The sequence below is a fragment of the Erigeron canadensis genome, chromosome 3 (genome assembly GCF_010389155.1).
Source record: "Erigeron canadensis isolate Cc75 chromosome 3, C_canadensis_v1, whole genome shotgun sequence".
Classification (NCBI taxonomy): domain Eukaryota; kingdom Viridiplantae; phylum Streptophyta; class Magnoliopsida; order Asterales; family Asteraceae; genus Erigeron; species Erigeron canadensis.
Window position 1 is genome coordinate 4,289,869 of NC_057763.1, and position 20,938 is coordinate 4,310,806.

The 20,938-nt window shown below is 32.2% G+C and overlaps 3 protein-coding genes across 3 annotated transcripts; 1 reads left to right on the forward strand and 2 right to left on the reverse strand.

The window, feature by feature from the left end:
* Positions 1-472: 472 nt before the first annotated feature.
* LOC122594587 (GDP-mannose transporter GONST2-like) lies at positions 473-2,888 on the forward strand. The gene is made up of 9 exons (XM_043767025.1): positions 473-669; positions 772-976; positions 1,112-1,251; positions 1,734-1,863; positions 1,983-2,081; positions 2,209-2,363; positions 2,449-2,565; positions 2,664-2,761; positions 2,845-2,888. Exons 1-9 carry the CDS (start codon positions 473-475, stop codon positions 2,886-2,888), a joined length of 1,185 nt encoding a protein of 394 aa, XP_043622960.1.
* Positions 2,889-4,891: 2,003 nt separating this feature from the next.
* Positions 4,892-7,298, reverse strand: LOC122591392 (transcription factor MYB119-like). The gene is made up of 3 exons (XM_043763663.1): positions 6,850-7,298; positions 6,600-6,726; positions 4,892-5,575 (listed from the first exon to the last, which is right to left on the reverse strand). The coding sequence occupies exons 1-3, from the start codon at positions 7,296-7,298 to the stop codon at positions 4,892-4,894; spliced, it is 1,260 nt and encodes a 419-aa protein (XP_043619598.1).
* Positions 7,299-16,232: 8,934 nt separating this feature from the next.
* On the reverse strand, positions 16,233-19,812 carry LOC122592639. The gene is made up of 4 exons (XM_043764922.1): positions 19,711-19,812; positions 19,069-19,482; positions 17,382-18,352; positions 16,233-16,694 (listed from the first exon to the last, which is right to left on the reverse strand). Exons 2-4 carry the CDS (start codon positions 19,372-19,374, stop codon positions 16,439-16,441), a joined length of 1,533 nt encoding a protein of 510 aa, XP_043620857.1. The 5' UTR covers positions 19,375-19,482; positions 19,711-19,812; the 3' UTR covers positions 16,233-16,438.
* Between the last annotated feature and the right edge of the window lie 1,126 nt (positions 19,813-20,938).

Consider the following 20,938-nt stretch of genomic DNA (forward strand, 5'->3'; position numbering starts at 1 on the left):
GGAGAGGTTGAATTACCTCTCATTTGACCGGCTTGGGGTAACATGGGCCGGTTGGCGTTGAAGGAAATCAACCTCTTTCATTGATGAACTAATTAAGTAATTAGTGTAAAAGTTTTAATCTTAGAAGTTTTGGTTACCATAGAAAGATACTTTTCTTTCGTATAAAAAGGCAAAGTATCCACCGATATTTACAATTTTCTCAGAATAGGACTAAACCAGCAATATCTTGGTTGATGGGTCACTTCAGATACCGCAATGAAAAAGGCCCTTGGGTACCATCAAAAGATTTGGTACTTTGAGCTCTCGTGATGTAGGTTCATAATATATGATCAGGATATTCCTTTAGTATAGTTTCAAAATTTGGTTATCAATGACTAGGAGTAATAGTTTAGTAGGGTATGTACAGATTATAATTAGGTCAGTAGTGATGATGATTTGCACTTACTGTTGACAGCAGGCATCGTGCATTCGAATGTCGACTGAACTCAGGCTGAATGTTACTGTGAATCCTGATGTCAAGGAATCAGATTTCAACTCCTCACTTCAGTATTCTCCACTTGGTGGGAAAGTGAATCTGGTTCACAGGCTCATTGGTGGTTTCCTTCCACGAGGGAAGCATCTAGGCGGCAATATATTATCAGCTACAGAATACGGAGGAACAAATGAAAGGTGTGCTTAGAATAATGGGTTAGATATCGTGTTGAAGTATTGCAACTTCTACATAGAAGTATAAAAGATTTAATATTTCACAATGCTTAACATGTTAAGCAGATCTAGAGCCAATCGGGTCATGTCTGAGAACGATGAAATCAGTCTTGACCCAGGTGATAAGAGGGCACATGAACTTAAAGCTAGATCTGGACCGTTAATCTCTGGAGCTGCATACTGTCTCTCTTCTTGCAGCATGATTTTGCTTAACAAAGTTGTCCTTTCCAGTTATTCTTTCAATGCCGGAATATCATTGATGTTTTATCAGGTAACTTTGACAATTTTGGACTAGATATGAAACAATATATATATGCAATTATTAATGTATACATATCTAATGTGTTTTTGGATTATTGGATGATTTGATGTTTAGGCTTTTCCTTTCCACATGTAATTCTTGCAGAATCTCATCAGTACTATCATAGTTATCATTTTGGGCTTTTCTGGAGTAGTTTCACTGGAAAAGCTTAACTGGAAACTTATTAAAGTCTGGATACCCGTCAATCTGATATTCGTAGCCATGCTTGTTTCAGGCATGTATAGGTATGTCATTATAGATTCTAATGTTTACATAGAATAAAAGTATATGTTAATGTTAACCAGAACAAATTGAGGTGGCAATAAAGGCCAGACAGAAGGGTTGGGTAACATGTCAAAACATTTTCTTTTGGCAGGGTCTGGGCCAGGCTTTGTACATTTGCAAACACATGTTTGAACATTCAAAAACGTTTATAACTCTATAAGCAGTTAGTTTATAAATTATGATTTCTGAAACAAATAATAATATATCCTGGAACACAAAACTATACCTGGCAATTTTCAGCCAGTTTGACCCTTTTACCATTAGGCTGACTTATTTGGTTTTGGTACAATCAGAATTAACCCTTGCATAAGTTAATAAGAAAGCCACCTTTATAAATATGATAGTAGGATGGATATATAGTTTTCTTTTGTATATGGAAATAGTCTTAGACATCTAATCTTGTAATCTTATGTTTTTTGGGTTTTCTGTCAATAACTTCCAGTTTAAAGCACATAAACATTGCAATGGTCACAATCTTGAAGAACGTGACCAACATATTAACAGCAGTTGGTGAACTATATATATTTCGTAAGCGACAGAATCAGAAAGTGTGGACCGCAATGTTCTTTATGGTATGCACCTATATGTTGCTACGCTATATTTTGCACGTATTACCTTAGTAATTAGTCTTTGATTCAATTTACCAAGAACTCTAAAGTCTATATTATGACTAGATTATAAAATCCTGCAGATTGTCTCTGCTGTAACAAGCGGTATCACAGACCTGTCGTTTGATGCAACGGGTTACACATGGCAACTAGTGAATTGCATTCTTACTGCAAGCTACTCAGTATGTTGTTTCTTCTATTACTTAACTTTTATATAACATTGCTTCAATCCTTTTCATATATCCATTAAGCAATATACATATATGTCTGATTTGCATATGAATACGTATTTCTGAAATTTGTAAACAGCTTACCCTACGGAGAGTCATGGACACAGCAAAGGCCATGACAAAATCTGGATCTCTAAATGAAGTTTCAATGGTGTTGCTGAATAATCTCTTATCATTACCATTTGGCGCTTTCTTAATTATTTTATTCAACGAATGGACTTATGTAGCCAATGCGTAAGAAATTGATCCATTTCCACAATCATTTTTATTACCTATTCCAATTACCTCTACCATCATCTTTTCGGGTTATGGGTTTCAGGGATGTAATCAAGATTCCCATGTTTTGGGTTGTGGCAACTGCCAGCGGGCTTCTCGGACTTGCCATTAGCTTTACTTCCATGTGGTTCTTAAACCAAACCGGTCCTACCACTTACAGGTAACAGTTAATGATCCACTCAACAAACATAAACCAATTCTGATCATGGTTTAGTAAGATCTATTTAAAACCACTTCTGTACTATATTTTTTCTGCAGTTTGGTGGGCTCGTTAAACAAGATCCCCATCTCCATTGCTGGTTTAGTGTTGTTCAATGTTCCACTTAGCCTGCCAAATCTTTTCAGCATACTATTTGGTAAGCAACATCGTCTTAACTACTTTCCAGCAACCATTTTGGAATGTCTTTGTTAAATGTTTTTATATGCGCTATATTTTCAGGTTTATTTGCTGGTATATTATTTGCAAAGGCCAAAATGTCATAATTGCATACCGTCCTCTAGCCATATATTTTTTGCTTGCTACATAATCATTATTGGTGATAAGAGCCATATCTGATATGATTATGGGCAGAACACTAATGCAAAAAAAAACATTGGGGGTCAAATGGGCTTAAACAAAGCCTAATTTACAAGGTAATTAGTAACTATTCTGGTTCAAAGGCACACCAGGAGTGAAGATGCCTATTAAGTATATGTAACCTTAATGTTATCGATATTGTTTTCTTAATAAGATTATATGGATACCCAATATAAGAGAACTTTTTATTTAGCTTGGCATTATGTGGCAGACTACTACTTGTAAAATCTTTGCACCATCGGAGGGTACTTGCAGGACTTGAGTCTATGGGGTCTTGAGTTCGAATCCGGGTGTGAGCAAAATGCTCATCGAATTAGAGACAAGGGTTTTCTTATAAATATCAACTTAGTTTCATTTAAAACTGGAGTTGGGTATATGAAAAGTTTGAAGTGCTTTTATTTACCTTCTTTCACTCTTTTGACACCTTGAGAGAACTCTCATTGATCTTGTGTTGATTTGGGTATCATTATACTCTATAACTGGTGTTTCATGCTTTTAAAAATGGAGTAGCTTTTATGCATTGCCTACTAAACCAACGACACATGTTCCACGACAACCATCCACGTTACTTAACGTAATAGTCACGTGTTGATCTAATGATTATTATAACTGATCTCATAAGGACATGAAAAATCTTGTGTCTGATCTGGTGATTATTATAACGGATCTTATGATGACATTATAAATCTTGTATTTAGATAATCATTTAAATTATTAGACATAACTATCGTCATCCAACTAAATGCGCGTCATCTAACTAATCGTCATCCAACTAATCGTCATCAGTCTAGCCGTCATTCGGCTGACATATTTGAACCTGACTCGATCCAACATTGGTGGTGTTGAAATTCGTTAGATACTCGCTCAAATTGTTAGAAAAGGGTAGGACACAAGGGAAAAAAAACAAAAAACAAAAAGAAGCATTTGAAACATTTGGAGGGAACATTCAATTTCAATTTTCTAACTGAAAAATATTTTGACCAATAAATTATTATGAACTTAAGGGAATGATAACAAACTATAAAAGTCTTTTAAGTAAAATAAAATTTTGGTTGAGTAAATTATTAAGTTTCAAGTTTCAAAATTTTGAAGTGTTAACAAAAGTGGGTGTTGTTAAACCTATTTCAATTCATCCCCAAAAGTCAAAACTAACACCAGAAACCATTCCAACATCCCTTTATGATCTCAATCATCATGACAATGTTTCATCTCTCATTTTGAGGTTGATTTTTAAAATAAAAAATTGATCTCTCCAAGTGGAAGTGCAGGAAAAATCATGCCCATGCACAAAAATCAAATAAAAAGTTGAACTCTAGCTCCAAGTGAAAGTAATGTTTTTGGGAAAATCATATTAGAACATGTTTTCTGCTTTTCATATTATTTTCAAAAAAAAAAATTGTGTAAAGCACACAAACTAGAGTTCAGACTTCTTTTCTACTCAAGAACTTAACAAGTTGTACCCTCTCAAACATCAAGCAACAAACTAAATTTGTCCCACCTGTTTCATAATGTCTAAAGACAATGCCAACTGAATTCAGGTTATTTCTTGTCATATAAAGCAATAATCACTTATTTTTTCTGTCCTTTGGACAAGCAATTAATCTCGGAAGAGTAATCTATAGGACGTTTAACAAAACACATGACTTATTGGGAAAGAACATTGAAATGCTGATATCACGACCTTGAAATGCAAACGCCAAGTGTATATATGTATAGCAATATTGGGTCTTTTTGCTTTTGGGGCTTTTCAAGGCTGACGCTTTCGCTTTGAAAAAAAAACATCTAGCTGAAACTTTAAGAGACACAACTCCAGAAAGCCCGGAAAATAAAGGGCACTCTAAAGAAGGATGACCGCGACTTCTAACTCCAACTACCAACTCCATCATCCCCTAGCTAGCCCGAGCCACAGCTAGTTTTTCCAAACATGTCCTAAGTCCATGTTTATGTCTCCATAACCATAGTCAAGGTTACTAGAGTTAAAAAATGAAATAGGTTCACCCATTGGGAAGTAAGGACCATTTGGAAGTACTGATGAAGAAGCTGATGACCCATATTCCGAATGTCCATTAAATTCTTGGGGGTTTGTAATAATTAGGTGCGGTTGTGGTTCTTGAGACAGAACCAAGGGCTCAATGGATTTGGTGATTTCATGTTGTCTAGCTGTGGTGCCATTTTGAAACAGGTTTTGGAAGAAAGTGGACTCGTCATCAAAAGATGGGACAAGGTCGTCGATTGCTGGTGAATAAAAGCAGTATGATGAATTTAGTAGTTCATCGGCGGGTGGAATGGTAGTGACATTGCCTTTAGTGACATTGGTGCTGAAATTAGTCTTTGCATTGTTGTTGTTTGTGGAGGTGGAAGCTATTCCTCGAATATAGTCGCGCAAAATTGTAGATTTTGGCTTTCTATCGAGTGGTTCATCCTTTTTACTCTTGATACGCATTGTTTTTTTCCTTATTGCTGCGTTCCAATGATTCTTGATCGCGTTTTCTGTTCTCCCTGGAAGGAGTTTCACAATTTTGGACCACTTATTGCCCATTCTCTCGTGTGCTTCAACGAGAATTCGCTCTTCCTCTTCACTCCAATCATCCGCCTAAAACGCAAACAAAGGAAACAGAAATTCAAGATGTTGAAATTGGGGAAATATCCTTAGCAAGGAAAAGTGACATAAACTTGAACTAAACTTTCTTTAACGCTTGAAAATCACATGAAAATCAATACTCAATATTTGATGAAAATCATACATTAAAATTATTGTGTATTGATTTAGAAAATATTGCATAGCAAAAGATATACGAAGTGAAAATTAGATGAACTAGACGAATATCTGTTGAGGCATTTGATGAATTTTTCAATAAAATTATTGTGTAATTAAAGGAAAAATTACCATCAAGCGTGTAATATATAGATTCAAGTAGGAAAAATTAAAGATCGAATCAAAACTACTCAAAACGATGAGGTCAAATTTTTAAAGTTGAATTTTTTTTATATATATTTTTTTTCATCTTTTTTTAATTTTAGGATTTGGTTTGAGAGTAAATTGAATTGCAATTTGGCTTATATATGGTCGAATTTTTGAAAATGGTAGCTTTCCAAGAAAAATAATCAAAAACTGAATGAGTGTATTGAACTTTTAGTGATAAATGATTTTCATTTGCAAACAAAAAATCTAAATAATCATATTTGGTTTGTTTTTTTTTCTTATTAATTAATTTGGATTTTTAATTTTTAAATTAGCTTTCAGAATTAACCAGTAATATATACCACAACCAAAATTATTTCGGCTTAAAAAAACAAAATTCCCAAATAAAAATAAATTCTAACATCGAGACATAAAAAATATAGGTAGTATTAATTTGTTAAAAAGGTCAAAATGTATTTGTAGTTGAACTGAATTTTAAATAAGACTTTTAGATTGATATCACATTACATTAATCTAAATTAGTTTATCAAGTTACTTGAACTTTGTCCAAATAGAAAACAATGGAAACATTTCTGAAATTGAAATTCCCGATAACTAAGATAAAAAACATAGGCTAAAACTTAAAACCAAATTAACTCAAATATATATAAATCGAATGACAGCGTAATATATACACTTGTATCGAAAATAAGACCTTGATATCAGGACGCAGATTATTGTACCATCTCTCACGACATTGTTTCCCAGCTCTTCCATCCATATAATCTGATATCACTGCCCAGTTTTTAGTCCCAAACTGATCAACAAGCTTACACAGTTTGCTGCATAATATCACAATAATGTTCAATTAGCATATCACAACATATCAAACCAGTAAATAAATATTTAAGTTTTTTTTTTTTAACGACAAATTGGAATTACTGAAAGGAAGTCGATTAATTAACCTATCCTCTTCGGTTGTCCATAGTCTCTTTGAATAATTCCTAGGAGTAATAGGACAATTATCCGAGACGCTATTGTTTGGAAAATTGATAACGCCGTTGGTGAAGTTTATGTTCGTATAACCTTTTACTTGCTCCAACGGTGATGTGCAATGTCGTTTATCTTGAAACATGCAATCAACACCTAAGTTTTGATCCATGGCAAATGGTGCCACAACTACTCCATCCTCTTGGAACGTATTATTATCTATCCCTTTACTAGAGAAAGAAAATTCCCCAAATGTAATTGAAGGAAAAAATGTCCCTTGGTGATTTTTGAAGTTTTGAGGTCCAAATTGAGTAGGTGTGTACCATGAAGGAGAGTCTAGAGGAAATGTTTGTGCATTTGGATTTTTTGTGAGTCCATTACCTCGACTATAATCGTGAGAGCCATTGCCGCCACAACCTTCCATTATTGCGTGTGTATGTGTCGACAGAGGGGATATCGGTCTGATGGTGGAAGACAAGTCTCAATTGGACATTTTGTTGCTTTAAGAAGAAGTAAAAAAAGATTGAATTAATGAGAATATAATGAGGGAAGGCTTTAGACAACACTATAATTCTAAAATCTTGCAAGGTGAATTGAAGAAGCTTAAATGGAGAAGAAATGGTGGTTCTTTATGTAATTTTACACCTTTTATTCTGTAAGAAAAACATGACTATAGACGAATTAACTTGTACTAAGCCAAGATATGATTTTACATTGTAGTTTGTGATCACGACCGTTGGTCAGCAGGTGGATCCGACGGCTGTTAGTTTTTTTTCACAAGGACTCTTGGGCTTCCTTTGTTGGACATAAGCTGATGTGTAATGATATCATTGGCTCTTATAATTAACAAATACTTATTATTATTATTATTGTTGTTGTTATTACTAACTACTACCTTAATCACATCTGAAATATGTATTTACTCAAATTAAAATGAAAAGAAATTGAGAATAAATTAAAGCGTACACTAATTACTCCGTATGTTCATATGTAAACCAACTGAGTTCACCAAGTGGTTAGAGTTTTTATCTTTGAAAATAGATGTTAAGAGTTCGATTTTCATGCCCAACAAACTTGTCTAATTTTTTTTTTTAATTTTGATAACCTGAAAGTAGTCTCTACATTTGGTAGAGATTTACTTTATATGTAAAAGTAAAGTGCGTGATTTAAGTATAAAATTTTGAAACTTGGACGCACAAATTAAATGTTTTTTCTTTTTGTAATATAACTATAAAAATCAAAAAGAATGATCGAATAAATCGTTAGTATAATTGTATAAGCCTTTGTATATGTTAAACTTTCTAAGCATTTGCATATACCAAAAATGTATTTTTTTTTTTTAACAACAGTATTGATTGGACTTATCGACATTGACTCTTCATTAACCTGTAGAGATCGACCACGTCACCAGCACAGTCAATCCGAGGGCATGACTGGCGGTGGAAGTTTTGCTTCCGTTCTGAAGGAAACCAGTTAAATACTAGAGAAAACCCTCACTCTCCACTTCAGTGGCAAGGACTTCCCAATATGTATTTCAAAGGTTTTGAACATGTGACCAATATTTAGCTGAAAGACATAAAGGATATTAAATGTACAACTGGTTTACATATCAAAGAGAAAAAAATGTATTGAACTATAGAGTGGAACAAGATTCGGGGATATTAACATATAGATTATCATTTCTATTGGGTTGATTAATAAATTGTTCCTGCGCGAACAACTTGGCAACATAATTCTTTTTGTGATTAATATATTCATAAGTTTTAGAAAATTATAAGTTAAAGAGCTTTAGTTTCTCCTAGGGTTTTCTCACATGTTTTGAAGAATTGGAAGGTTTGTGATTACTAATCATTAGCGGTCAAATAACATCCTCTTCTCATTTTTATCCTGGATTTTATCATGTGATCATCGCTAATTATCACCAAACTTGTACTATCATTTAACGTGGTCTAGATCTTATATATGTTCTGTTAATAACGCAATCATTTACGAAATGATGATGCCCTCTTCTCCTTTTCATCGCGGATTTAATCATGTGATTAACCATAATTATCACCAAATAATCTCGTATCATTATTTAATGTGTGTGGATCTTATGTTCTGACAACAAAATCAGTAACTTAACATCTAGTAAACGAGTAAACGGATTACTATATTATATTTTCCTATTCGTATTATTTCGGAAAGACGAGGACCTTACCAAAGATAACACGAAGTGAAACCTAATGGCATGACCTACAATGTATTGAGGATATTTATACATAACTAAACTTATGTCCGCACAATATTGCAGCGGTGGCGTAGTGATGGCGCATGTGGTGGTGGTGACGGTGGTGGGGGCGGCAGTGTGGACGGTGATAGGGACGCCGATGGTAATGAATGTAAAAATATATGATGTTAAAGGTGATATTGTAGTTATTTTAAGTGTTAGAGTATCTATACTGTAAATTATTTTATTTAGGTATTATAGATATATTAGATAAAGATGATTAAATAAGTAAATAAAAGATAATGGTATTTTTAGTTTTTCAAAAATAGAAAGTTTAAGGAAAAAAATGTGATTTATTTTATTAGATAGTATAGATTATTTAAAGTACAAAAACATCCCTCGAGAATGTAAAAGATACTATTACATACTAAGTTTAATTTTCCAACATTCTCTATTTTAATGGGAATTGTGTATATTCATCTTCAATTGACTTGTTCTTGGTGGACTCGAATTGAATAGGTTGAGTAACTATGATCCTCTAGGGAAAAACTGATTGAAAAGTTGTTGTAAGGACTTTTGAAATTTAGAGGTTGATATTTTTTCACAAATGTTAAGAGCCTTGGTAGAGCATTTCTCTCTATTGTCATGACACACCTCAAACTTCCTTATTTCAAATCTTATGATCACTTTTGTAAATTTTCTTCATTACATCCTTTATCAACAGAATATGATCTTCATCGGCGTTGTTTGACTTGAGGAATTCATTCAAGCAATCATACGCCCATTTCTTAATACAACTCCTTCGGGTTCTACTAATATTGTGCACGTTCTAAACTCTTCATGATCAAATCCCTCCAAAGTATGATTCTAAACAGTTAATTTAAGGTTTTGATTTTAAATACGAATGTAAACAAATTCCTATTTAGTCTAAAGACAAGGTTCTTTTGGGAAAGTATACAAGTTTCTTCTGAAATAAGTGTTTTTGAATATATGAAGAGTCAATATGCCAAGCCTAAATTTGTCATTCAAATACTAACTTTTTTTTTTTAATCAAATCCTTAAAATGTCCAATATACTTATAAACATTATAATCCATCCAAAATTTTAATAATTCTTCAAAATTTCCCAAAATACACAAAATTTGTTTAGCTTATCACATTTCTGATTTCTCGTTACTGTTAAAAAATTAAAATAGATGAAATAAGCCCAAATTATACTCGAGAACGAGAAGTAATTAATTATTGTTTTTGGGCAGTAGACTAAAACTATCCAAACTCTTTTTGTCAAGCCCGGGTTTGTTTATTGGACTTGAACTTTCATTTGCTAGACCAGTACTTTAATGCGATACTTAGATTCCTCTCCCAAGTCAAATTTCAATATTCTGATAGTGATTTTTAAGATTCAAACGTGAGGTCTGGAACTACGTACACTAGTACACTATTTATAAAATTTGGCGTTAATTGCGGGATTCATCTTTATGATTTCTTCATTTCAGAGTTTACATCTCTTTTCAAAAAATTAGTGAAATAGGCCGAAATGGAGTCAGAATTTTACGTTGTGAGGGACGGAAAATTTTTATAAAATAATCGATCACATGAATTCATGAAAGAATCATATCGTATATAGGTTTTTAAGTAATTTAGTATTAAAGTAAAACAAATAAAACTCTAGGGTTTTTTTCATTGAAATTCACTATGCATTATGAAAAATCATCGTACATCAATTGTTTTGTGAATCCTCATGCATCAATTTAACCATGATTTAAAGGTAAAGATATTGTCTTATTTGTTTTACTTTAATATTTGTTTTACAATATAATAATAAATTCTAAATGGATCAGGTCATTGATTACTCAACCTAATAAGTGACAACGCCGTTGTTTCTTTTACTTTATTTTGCTAAAGTTGAGATTGAGAATTTGAGATAAGTCGATAGTTGTTTATTGGAAAATGCAGTCTAAGGTATAAATTTATGTTAACACTTAACAGTCTTATCGCTTAACAGGGCCGTATGTATACTTTAAGTGAATATGTGATTTTGGGCTATTAACTACTCATATTTATTGGGCTAATTGACGGATACCAAATACCTCTTGGTCCCCTGCTCTCCATCTCTAGAATAAGTCCATTACTCAGTTTTGTTGTGAGTACTTCAAGATGTCATCAATTTTGTTACGAGATACATCTCTATGGTTAGTCCATTTTTCATAGTTTACAACTTTACATCTCTCTTATGTACGTAACTTGCAACGAACTCAGTAGTTATGAGTTTTGACCTATTTCACGAAATTTATTGAAAAGGGGTGTAAACCACACAAATAAATAAGCCACTTAGTCGAGTCCTAGTTGCAAGTAGATAATAATTAGTTTATTAAAATCATAAGCTATTCGAAATCTATTACCCTTTATAAATCATATTAATCTCTCATATTTTAGAAAATTCATCATTTTTTTATACCCAAAATACCTTTATTTCTTAATCTTAATTTCATTATACACCTAATCAATACCTTTATATTATTTAATAAATAAAACAACCCTCTCTTTAAAAGTTATGTAGGAATTATGTAAAATACAATTAATGATTAAATTACAATATCAGTCATTTATCTAAAATATCACCATTAAGCTTTTTACATCAATTACCTTTACATTAATTATCTACACTACTCGACGCAGTCTCCACCACCAACAATCGCCCCCATCACCACACCGTTGCTGCCACAACCACCGCTGCATTGCGCGGGTGTCATATTAACTTTTGAAAGCTAATGAAAACTAAGTTACCTAAAATAGGTTATTGATTATATAAACTAACTAATACTTTGTTACTACTAATTACTAAGCAAAACGTCCAACAATTTCTTTCTTTATACAAAACCACCAACCTAGTTGCAAGAAAATCTTTGGACATCTTAATAATGCAACTTTGAACATCTTATGGATAATCGACTCATTAATCATTATCTCATAACTAAGAGACTAACATGAGATAGATAAAAGTAAAATACTAAAATGTATTTTAACCATTATACACATCGGTTACTCATTCTACAATTATATGCATTTACTTTTGTCGTTTCCATAATGGTCACTTATTTTGTAATAGACAAAATAGTCCATTTGAAACATATAGATACATATATAGGAAAGAAAACAAAAACATAATTCCGGAAAATATTATGTGGAAATGAACATTTCATGAAGTTACTTGTTCATAAAAGTTAATTAAGTCTTGAAATGACATAACATGGTATAACTGCTTATTACAAAATACCAGGTGTCGTTAATCATGTAGCATGATGAGAAATTGAGAACTAGCTATAGGAAACGAACGTATATTCTTGGATATAATTTGAAAAGTAGGTTCGATTCAATCACAATTGTGAGAGAGCGATGTATCATGGTACATCATCAATTGGCGTTATGCCTTAGATTCTATCTTGGTGTCGTTTATTTTTGGTGAATTGATTAACAAATCGCTTTTATTATTGATAAGTGTTTAACGATTAAGGATCAACAAGAGTACAAGACTAACACATATTTAACATTTTTCCCAACTATGAATTTAAATTCCATGTACTTTCTTTTAGTTTCTACAATATGCATATACCTTTACGCCACAAAAATATTTTGACGTTTGTCTTTAACAAGACTCGAACCCACAACTACCAATCAATCGGGTCACACAAATACTATTAGGTCATATATGCCATATTTGTGTCAAGAAACTAATTACAAAAGTTTCACATAGCATGTGAGTAGTATCCCTCATCTCTTGATCACATGTATGTACAATGAATCCATATTTTCCAACGAACCGGTTTGTTAGGTGATTTTCTCTAAACACCTTTTAAACATATTCCAGATAATTTTAATTCTATTATTGATGATGTATAGTAGCTAAAAGTGATTTAATATGATGTAGATTTTGCACATGGAAATAGCACAAAAGAGGGATGGAGGAGACATGGAATTGGCAAGTAGCAAATGTTACCATCTCGATTTCACATGTTTTGGCCGTCATCTTCTGCTTGGCCTCAATTACCAAATTCAATGACTCCATTACTTTACACACTCGATCATTAGGCCCGGCCCATACCATTTTCCATTCAACCACTACGATTGAATTTGTTTAGCATTCTCATAACTCGATATAATTTATACTCCACTTGTAGTGACAAGCAACAACGATATTTAAATATTGTATTTCATGAGGGATAGAAGAGATCAGATGTAAACAGTCATATCTTTACGTGGTAATACAAGAGGTTAATTTCATAAAAATACCTAGATTATTTTGTAGGAAGTGCATATAAATCAAACCTTTGACCTTTGTATTTAAAAACGAACAAGTTTTCCAATTACCTTTTTTTTTCCTTATATGGTTTTCCACTTGATTCAACTTTTACTAGCATATTCTTCATATATTGTACTTCTCCATCCCATTAAAAGTGTAAAGTCTTGAATTTTTAAAGTCTTTCTGTTGCAACTTTGATCCAAAATATTTTTGTTTGTATTTCGCAATACTTGATAAAAGTTATATAAATTGATCGAGGTTTAAATTTGTTTTCATTTTGATATAACTTTTATCAAGTAATATATAATCTAATAAAAAATATTTAAGGTCAAACTTACAAAAGATGAACTTTGAAAATTCAAAATTAGACATTTTTAATGGGACGAGTATCAATAATAATGTACATTTATATCTTTGAGGGCTTATCTAATTTTGATACTAAAGACAATTTGCAATGCCTTTATACATACATAATAATCAACGGTACATATAAAAGACACTTTATAAACGTGTAGTAGGATCAGGACTTCAGGGTGCGAATGATACTATGCTATGCAGAAAATTGTGTTCCAAGTGAAAAGCATGTGCATATTAAGTGCATATGCTTTAAGGGTGAACCGTGAATATACAAATTTGCCGATACAATAAAAATATCTTTATAGTACATTGGAAGTCTATGTATTGACGTAAATGCTCGTTCCACGTAATGTGTTTGTACAATACCTCCTTTGATTGCAGAAGGTACTAGTGAGCCCCCACGTCATGCAATGTTTTCAAAACCACATTTTTAATCAGGTCAAAACGAAATATCTGGTCCAACCTGTTGGACCGATTGGACTATTTAGTTGAACCGGTTTGAGTATTATAATATAACTATTTATAAAATTGTTACAAACTAATTAGTTATTCATTCTATTATTGTATCACTCTGAGGAAAAAAGTTATTCAATTTGCTCTTATATATTAACAAAAAGTTCAATTTTATTATTCGCATTTTGAAAAAGAAAAAAAAAAATTAGATATCAATTATTCTAAAACAAAGCATTAATTATGAAAAGAAAAAATATCATAACTTTCGTTGAAAGGTCATTTCCAAAGGATTATCAGTTTGCATTGCGAGTTTGTTTGTTAGTTGTCATCATTTGTGCCTAAACAAACTGAAAGTAATTAAATTGAGTTTGTGGACTCATCATTTTCTTAGTATGTGTAGGTATATTTAATATAGCTTTTTATAATTTTATATATGAAATGGGTAAACTGAGTTTCAGCATGTAAGGTTTGAAAATAAAATGAGTTTAACATGTTGGTTAACACTTTGTTGGCATATTAGTAAGATGACCAATTTCCTTTGATAAATTGATGACCATTGAAAATGAACTACGGATTACTAGTCTATTACTTCTCATAAACGTAATTTGCACATTGGAGTGACTTTTTAAGTCATGTTGTCCATATTGAATGACCTCATCATATGGTTCTTGCTCCCCATTTGAGTTAGACATTTATTTTGATCCTTTCACAATAAACAAAATTTTGTACTTATAAAACACTATTTGATCCGATTTATAGTATTTTTTTTAATGATATAGCCTCTATAATGGGAAGAATTTTATTAATTGAGATGAGTGGCTAAAAAAACTTCTTTTCATGTAATTGCATTTTTTTAACCGATTATTGATAAAATATGTCGTTATAAAAAGTCCCATGTTTAATATTTAGTAAGAATTAGTTGTTTTTTGAAGCCCAAAAAAGTGTATTGAAAATGAAAATTTTAATCATGGGAGGCCTAGAGAAGGCAAATTCGATTCAAAGCCGGCACATATATTCGTAGAGACATAAAATTTTGAAATTTTATATTATAAATTGGGAAAAAATAATCAACCAAATTGTTAAAAAAATGTTATGAAAGCTTCACAAACTAATATATACGGAGCAGTATATATTTCTAATATTATGATTTTATTAAGTACATATAATATAGTTTTATTGTAATAACACGCTAGTTATTATACATAAAAAAATAATTTATATGTTTGAATTCGCTAACAATATATTCTTGATTTTTATTAAAAGAAAATAAAGGGGAAGATTGGATAGTGAAAGAAAGGATAAAAAATTATATATATAAAAAAAGGTATTCTTGAGTTCAAAAGAAAATTAAAAGAAATCTTCTCTGGGTCTCCTTCTAATCTTCTAATCTGGGTCATCTTCATGATCATCATCTTCATCAGCATCATCTTCTTCATCATTATCTGGTTCTTCTTCTAACCAGCCAACAATCCTCATCATCTTCATCCGCAACATCATCTTCTTCATCTGGGTCATCTTGGTCTTCTAATCGGACTAGTAGTGGTGGTGGTGGTAGTGCTAGTGGCAGCTCCGGCGCCGGTGGTGATGAGGTGGATGATGACGATGATGGTGAAGTAAGGTCAAGTGAGGAGAGGATAGAATTTTTTCCATCCAAATCTGACCAAAAATGGCTAGAAAGATTTTGGAAGAAAAAGCCCCGAGCAATCATTTCCTTCACTTTCTTTTCTTTTAGATAAAAAAAAACTCAAGAATACAAGAACACTAATTTTCTTACTCTTTCTTTTCTAATCCCTTACAAAAAAAACTCAAAAATGGAGTGTAAGAGTTAAAAGGCATTTTTGTGTATGTCTAACTAAAACACTTAAATTTTCGAGGCAGTCACTCATTTTACTTCACATGATTTATTTTTGTTTGCTAAATACAATTGAAGTTTAGCAGTACTGTAACGACTTTTAGACCTTCTAAGAACTTTAGACCTTTAAACAAGCGACTTTAATGCACAAGATTCATGCTAATTCTTCTACTTTTCACTCGTCCAAGTCATTTTCACTTATACTTTTCATATCAACAAAATCTAATTACAACTTTTGACCTTTTTGTCAAGAAGGCAAAATTATACAAAATTAGAATTTTCCGATTTCAATCCTCAAACTCCACCACTATAAAACTTTCATGTTTCCGCCTAGATCGTTACTTATGCAAACTATATCTAAGCAAAACTCGAGTTCCAAATGACAGTGGTTAATTTACAATTCACTCGAAAAATCATTTTCTTGCGAATCAAGAGGGAAGCAAGTGTCTTCACCGCCCGTGTTCCATAAGAAATGTGCATAATTGGCAGCGTAATAAGAATTGTTAGGATCAGCCGATATCGCTTCCAAATAAGTCTCTTCAGCAGCCCACAAGTCTTTTCGTATTTGCCACAAAAAACTTGCGTATTTATTTAGTGCTTCTGCATCCTTGGGTTCAACCATAGAAGCCCGTTTGAAGTAGTCCTCTGCCCTGTTAAATCAATGGACCAAAATGTAGAAAACTTTAGTCAATGGTGCCAAAATTGAAAATGACATAAATATCAACACTTGTTCTTTTTTACCATAAAAAGAAAGATTTAAGTTACTAGACTACCACACATTTCCATAGCCCCCGCCAATGATAAAACAGGACAAACGAGATATTTTTATGTTTCACATATTTAAATTATTATTGCTATTTATTACATTCATTCATTCACAAACATACAAAACTCTATTATTATATATACAGTACTACATATGTACATCATTTTTTGTAATTTAACACTGGGCAAACTTAAGTTGTTTATTAGTTTATTAGTTCAAAACATAACTCATCCAAGAATGACCAACACTAATAATATTATAAACTAATTAAAAATTGATCCTATATAAAACATGTGCTTTTATGTTTATGAAAATTATAGTTGAAACATTTCTAGACAGCATACAAATTTGTTAAATTTTCAACATTGAATAATTGGATGCATAAATAGTTGTCTTTTATAACTAATTATACCCAATTGTTAATGTTTTTTGTTCATATAACAATGTATTAATAAATCCTCTAGTACTATTATTATCATAATCAAAAAGTATAATATCATACTTTCATAAGAATAAATACTAGTAAAATAAATACTATGTAGAATAAAAAATGCCAAAAAATGTAGAGTACCTATCATAATCACGTGCAACAAGGTAGAGAAACTGAGCATAATTGGCAAGAAGCATGGGGTTATCGGGTTCTTGTGACAAACCGGTTTGATATAACATTTCCGTCTTATAATAATCGTCTACATCTTCCTCTTCAATTTCCACTTTCACCGGAGACACAAATTGTTTCATTGTCTCATGATCCAACCCACCTTGCATTTTATCAGCTTCATTCACAACCGAATCCCACAATTCCTCGTCCTGGGCCGTCTTCCCAACCCGACCCGAAACAGACTCTTCACTAGTTCGGGTCGGGTTCATTATTGAGCTAGATGAGACAAAAGTCTCATCAAACTTCCCATCACCTTCTGTCCCACTGGCAACGGCCCGGGACTTCCCCCCTCCCCCATTGTTTCCGCCAATTGAGGTGGTCTTACCATTTCCACCTGAACTGGCGGAAAATGTTTTTATTGCTGAAGACTCAAATTGAGTATGAGCGTTATCACTTTTACGCTCCGTAACAGACTCCATGGTGGCGGGAGGTTGGGTTGCAGCTATAGCAAAATTGTTTGACATCGAATGAACGCTATAATTTGCTAAAAGGATCATCACATACACCATCAAAGTCGGGGTTTGAGAAAACACTTGTTGGAATAACCAAACGAAAGATGCATTCATTTCTTGTTGAACTCGAACAAGGATATCTTGTAAATCTTCATAATATAATATTTCTCTCATTTGGAGCGTGTAACTTTGTAGCTCTCGAATTATAAACACCATTGATGAAAAAGCTTTTTTAACTGAACAATAAGCGGATTCACTTGCTGCTATCAATCCCTCTTGCCATTGTTTTTTCTTTTTTATTATTCGTAGCGAAAATGGCAAATCAACGCTATTTGCTTTTCGTTCTATACTCGCTGAAATCATATCACCCGGCCAGTTTGACGATTCTAGACTGTTGTGATTGTCTTTGTTTTCAACATCCTCCGAAACCTGATTTAATATACATAAAACACACAAATATGTAGATATGTCATTAGCCTAAACAAAACATATAATCGATTACAGGATAAAAAGAATCATATGCATAATGCATTAATCATACTACAGAAAGATTTCACTGAATACACGTTATTAATAACTCTTTTTTGCATAAGCCGGTCGCTGGTTAGTGTTTGAGATTCTTAATAAACTACCATGTAACTTATCTTACAGGGTGTTTGGTGTTTCCTTCTTAAAATGGATTATGCGTTTTCAAAATAGATTTTGCGTTTTAAAAACTACTTTTTGAGAAAGTATGTAAATACATGTTTCTCCAAACCTGCGTTTTCATAGTAGATAATCACTTTTTCATCCAAACATTTTTTTAGATTATTTGTGGTTTGCAACTCTTAGAGATAAGCTGTTTTTAATATATAGACATATAGTTGATTAAAAACAGCTTATTTCCGTCTCATATAATTAGTTAAATGGTTTTGTTAATGACAGTCTTATGTGTAGTTATTAATGTATATAAATCTGTTGTACCTATATCATAAAATTTAAAGTATACTTTTAATAGTCCTTAGGGCTATCATAAAAAAGAAATCATTAGTTAAACTATCTAATGAGTTGTAATTAAACACTATAAGTAATTCTAATAAGCAATAACAAACAGTCTATGTGTTCTAACAAATGCAATACAAAAACTAGGAAAATTTTATGCTAACCTGAAACTGAAGAGCCAATTCTTGAATCTTTTTCGACAATTCTGCATCCGAAAACTCTGCATCTAAGCTAGCAGAAACAGCCCGTTTGATCGGTCGAGACTTTTTCAATGACTCCAAGCTAGTCAACTTAGTCCCAAATACCGCTGACCGATGAGCGTGTCGGTATGCAAGAGCTAAGTGAGTCAAACCTCGACGTCTTGTAGACACAATTGATGCAAGTGTTTGTGAACATGAAGAAGAACAAGGGGAATGTGGAATAGAATGTTGTGAAACATCAAAATATTTGTTCATCATTTTAGTTCTCATAGTTTAGAAAATAAGAAAATTAATTAAAATGAGATTATGATCAAGATTCTAATAAGATAGAAAGCTTATAGATCCAATAATGAAAAGTGTCCACACTTTCCTTCAAACCTGCAAAGAGTAAAAATAAAGCAAAAAATTAATAAAAAGTCAATTATAGTATAAATCTATAACAAATCTCAAGAAAAATAATCATTGTAACACAAATAAACATGCTACATATGTACACATTATTTTTAGCATTAAAATCGGATCATATAACAGAAACCAATGAGAATATCTCACTAATTCACAAAAAGATTTAAATGATACAATTGGAACTTATATAGATCTACTAACCTATATATATTGGTCTATGTGTCACCGGAGTTTATGCCGGGATTTTGTGTTTTCCGGTGAAGTACGACGGAATGGACTTCACTTGGCTAGAGGAAAAGAGGTGTGAGGTTGTTATATATGTCTCTCGTTACACACGGGAGATTCTTTTTCACATAAAAAATCTTGGGATACATACACATGAATATGTCACATCGTATATATTTTAGTGTATTTATTTATTATTATTTGTATTTGTATCTATGTAAATGATAGTCTGACAATAAACAAATTTCAACCGTACGTACATAAACTGATAAGCGAAAACTGGATCTATAATACAATTTAGTCCTCGTGTTTATATTTTGTGCAACTTTGATCCCTTAAGTTATGTTTGTGTGTTGGTTTTCAGTTTTCATTGGACCTAACGGCATATGAGTTTTTGGGATTTTACCCTCTGAATATTTGTAATAGCTCATGGTTAATATTTTGTTGTTTAAAGTACAGGCTTCATCATTTTTATGTAAAAAAGGTTAATTTGCATTTTGTGATCATATACTATGGTGTTGATATTTAAGAACCCTGAAGCAATGGTAGACATTAAAAGGGGCAAAAATGTAAATAATGAACCACTTGGATCGAGCATGGGGCGATGTAGTGGTTGTTGAGTTCACGTGTATCCAGATCAACTATTTCGGGTCTCACATTCCTCATGCCCCATGTGTTTGCACCGATCCAACTACCTTTCTATTACACAACGCATCGTGAGACTTGCCCGACCCGACTCGACTTCTCATCCTTTTTTGATTTTGCGGTGTTAGTTGACCTGCCAAAGTTGACTATAGGAGTCCCAACATATTTGGTTCAATTTAAAGCCGAATTTCCGATTTCGAGGATTGTTCACGAATTATGGTTTAGGTTCCATCCAATTAAAGTTGTACAGTAGTATATGTTTTGTTTATAAACATAAAGTTGTAACCAATCACTTTGAGGTTAATTTATAAAGTCGTTTTAAATCTGATAGTAATTAAAATTTGAATCCTATTATTTAGGATCTTAAGTTGTCAAAAAATAATAAAACTTCATTCTGTAGGGCTATAAACATTTTTTATTTATTTAATTATATGTCATCTTTTGGGATCTTGAAAAGATTTTTATTCATTCGTTTTTTTAAATCTCCAAAAATAAAAATATTCTTTCAAATTTTTTGACATGTTTCATTTCTTACAAAATATCATTTAAATCAAATATG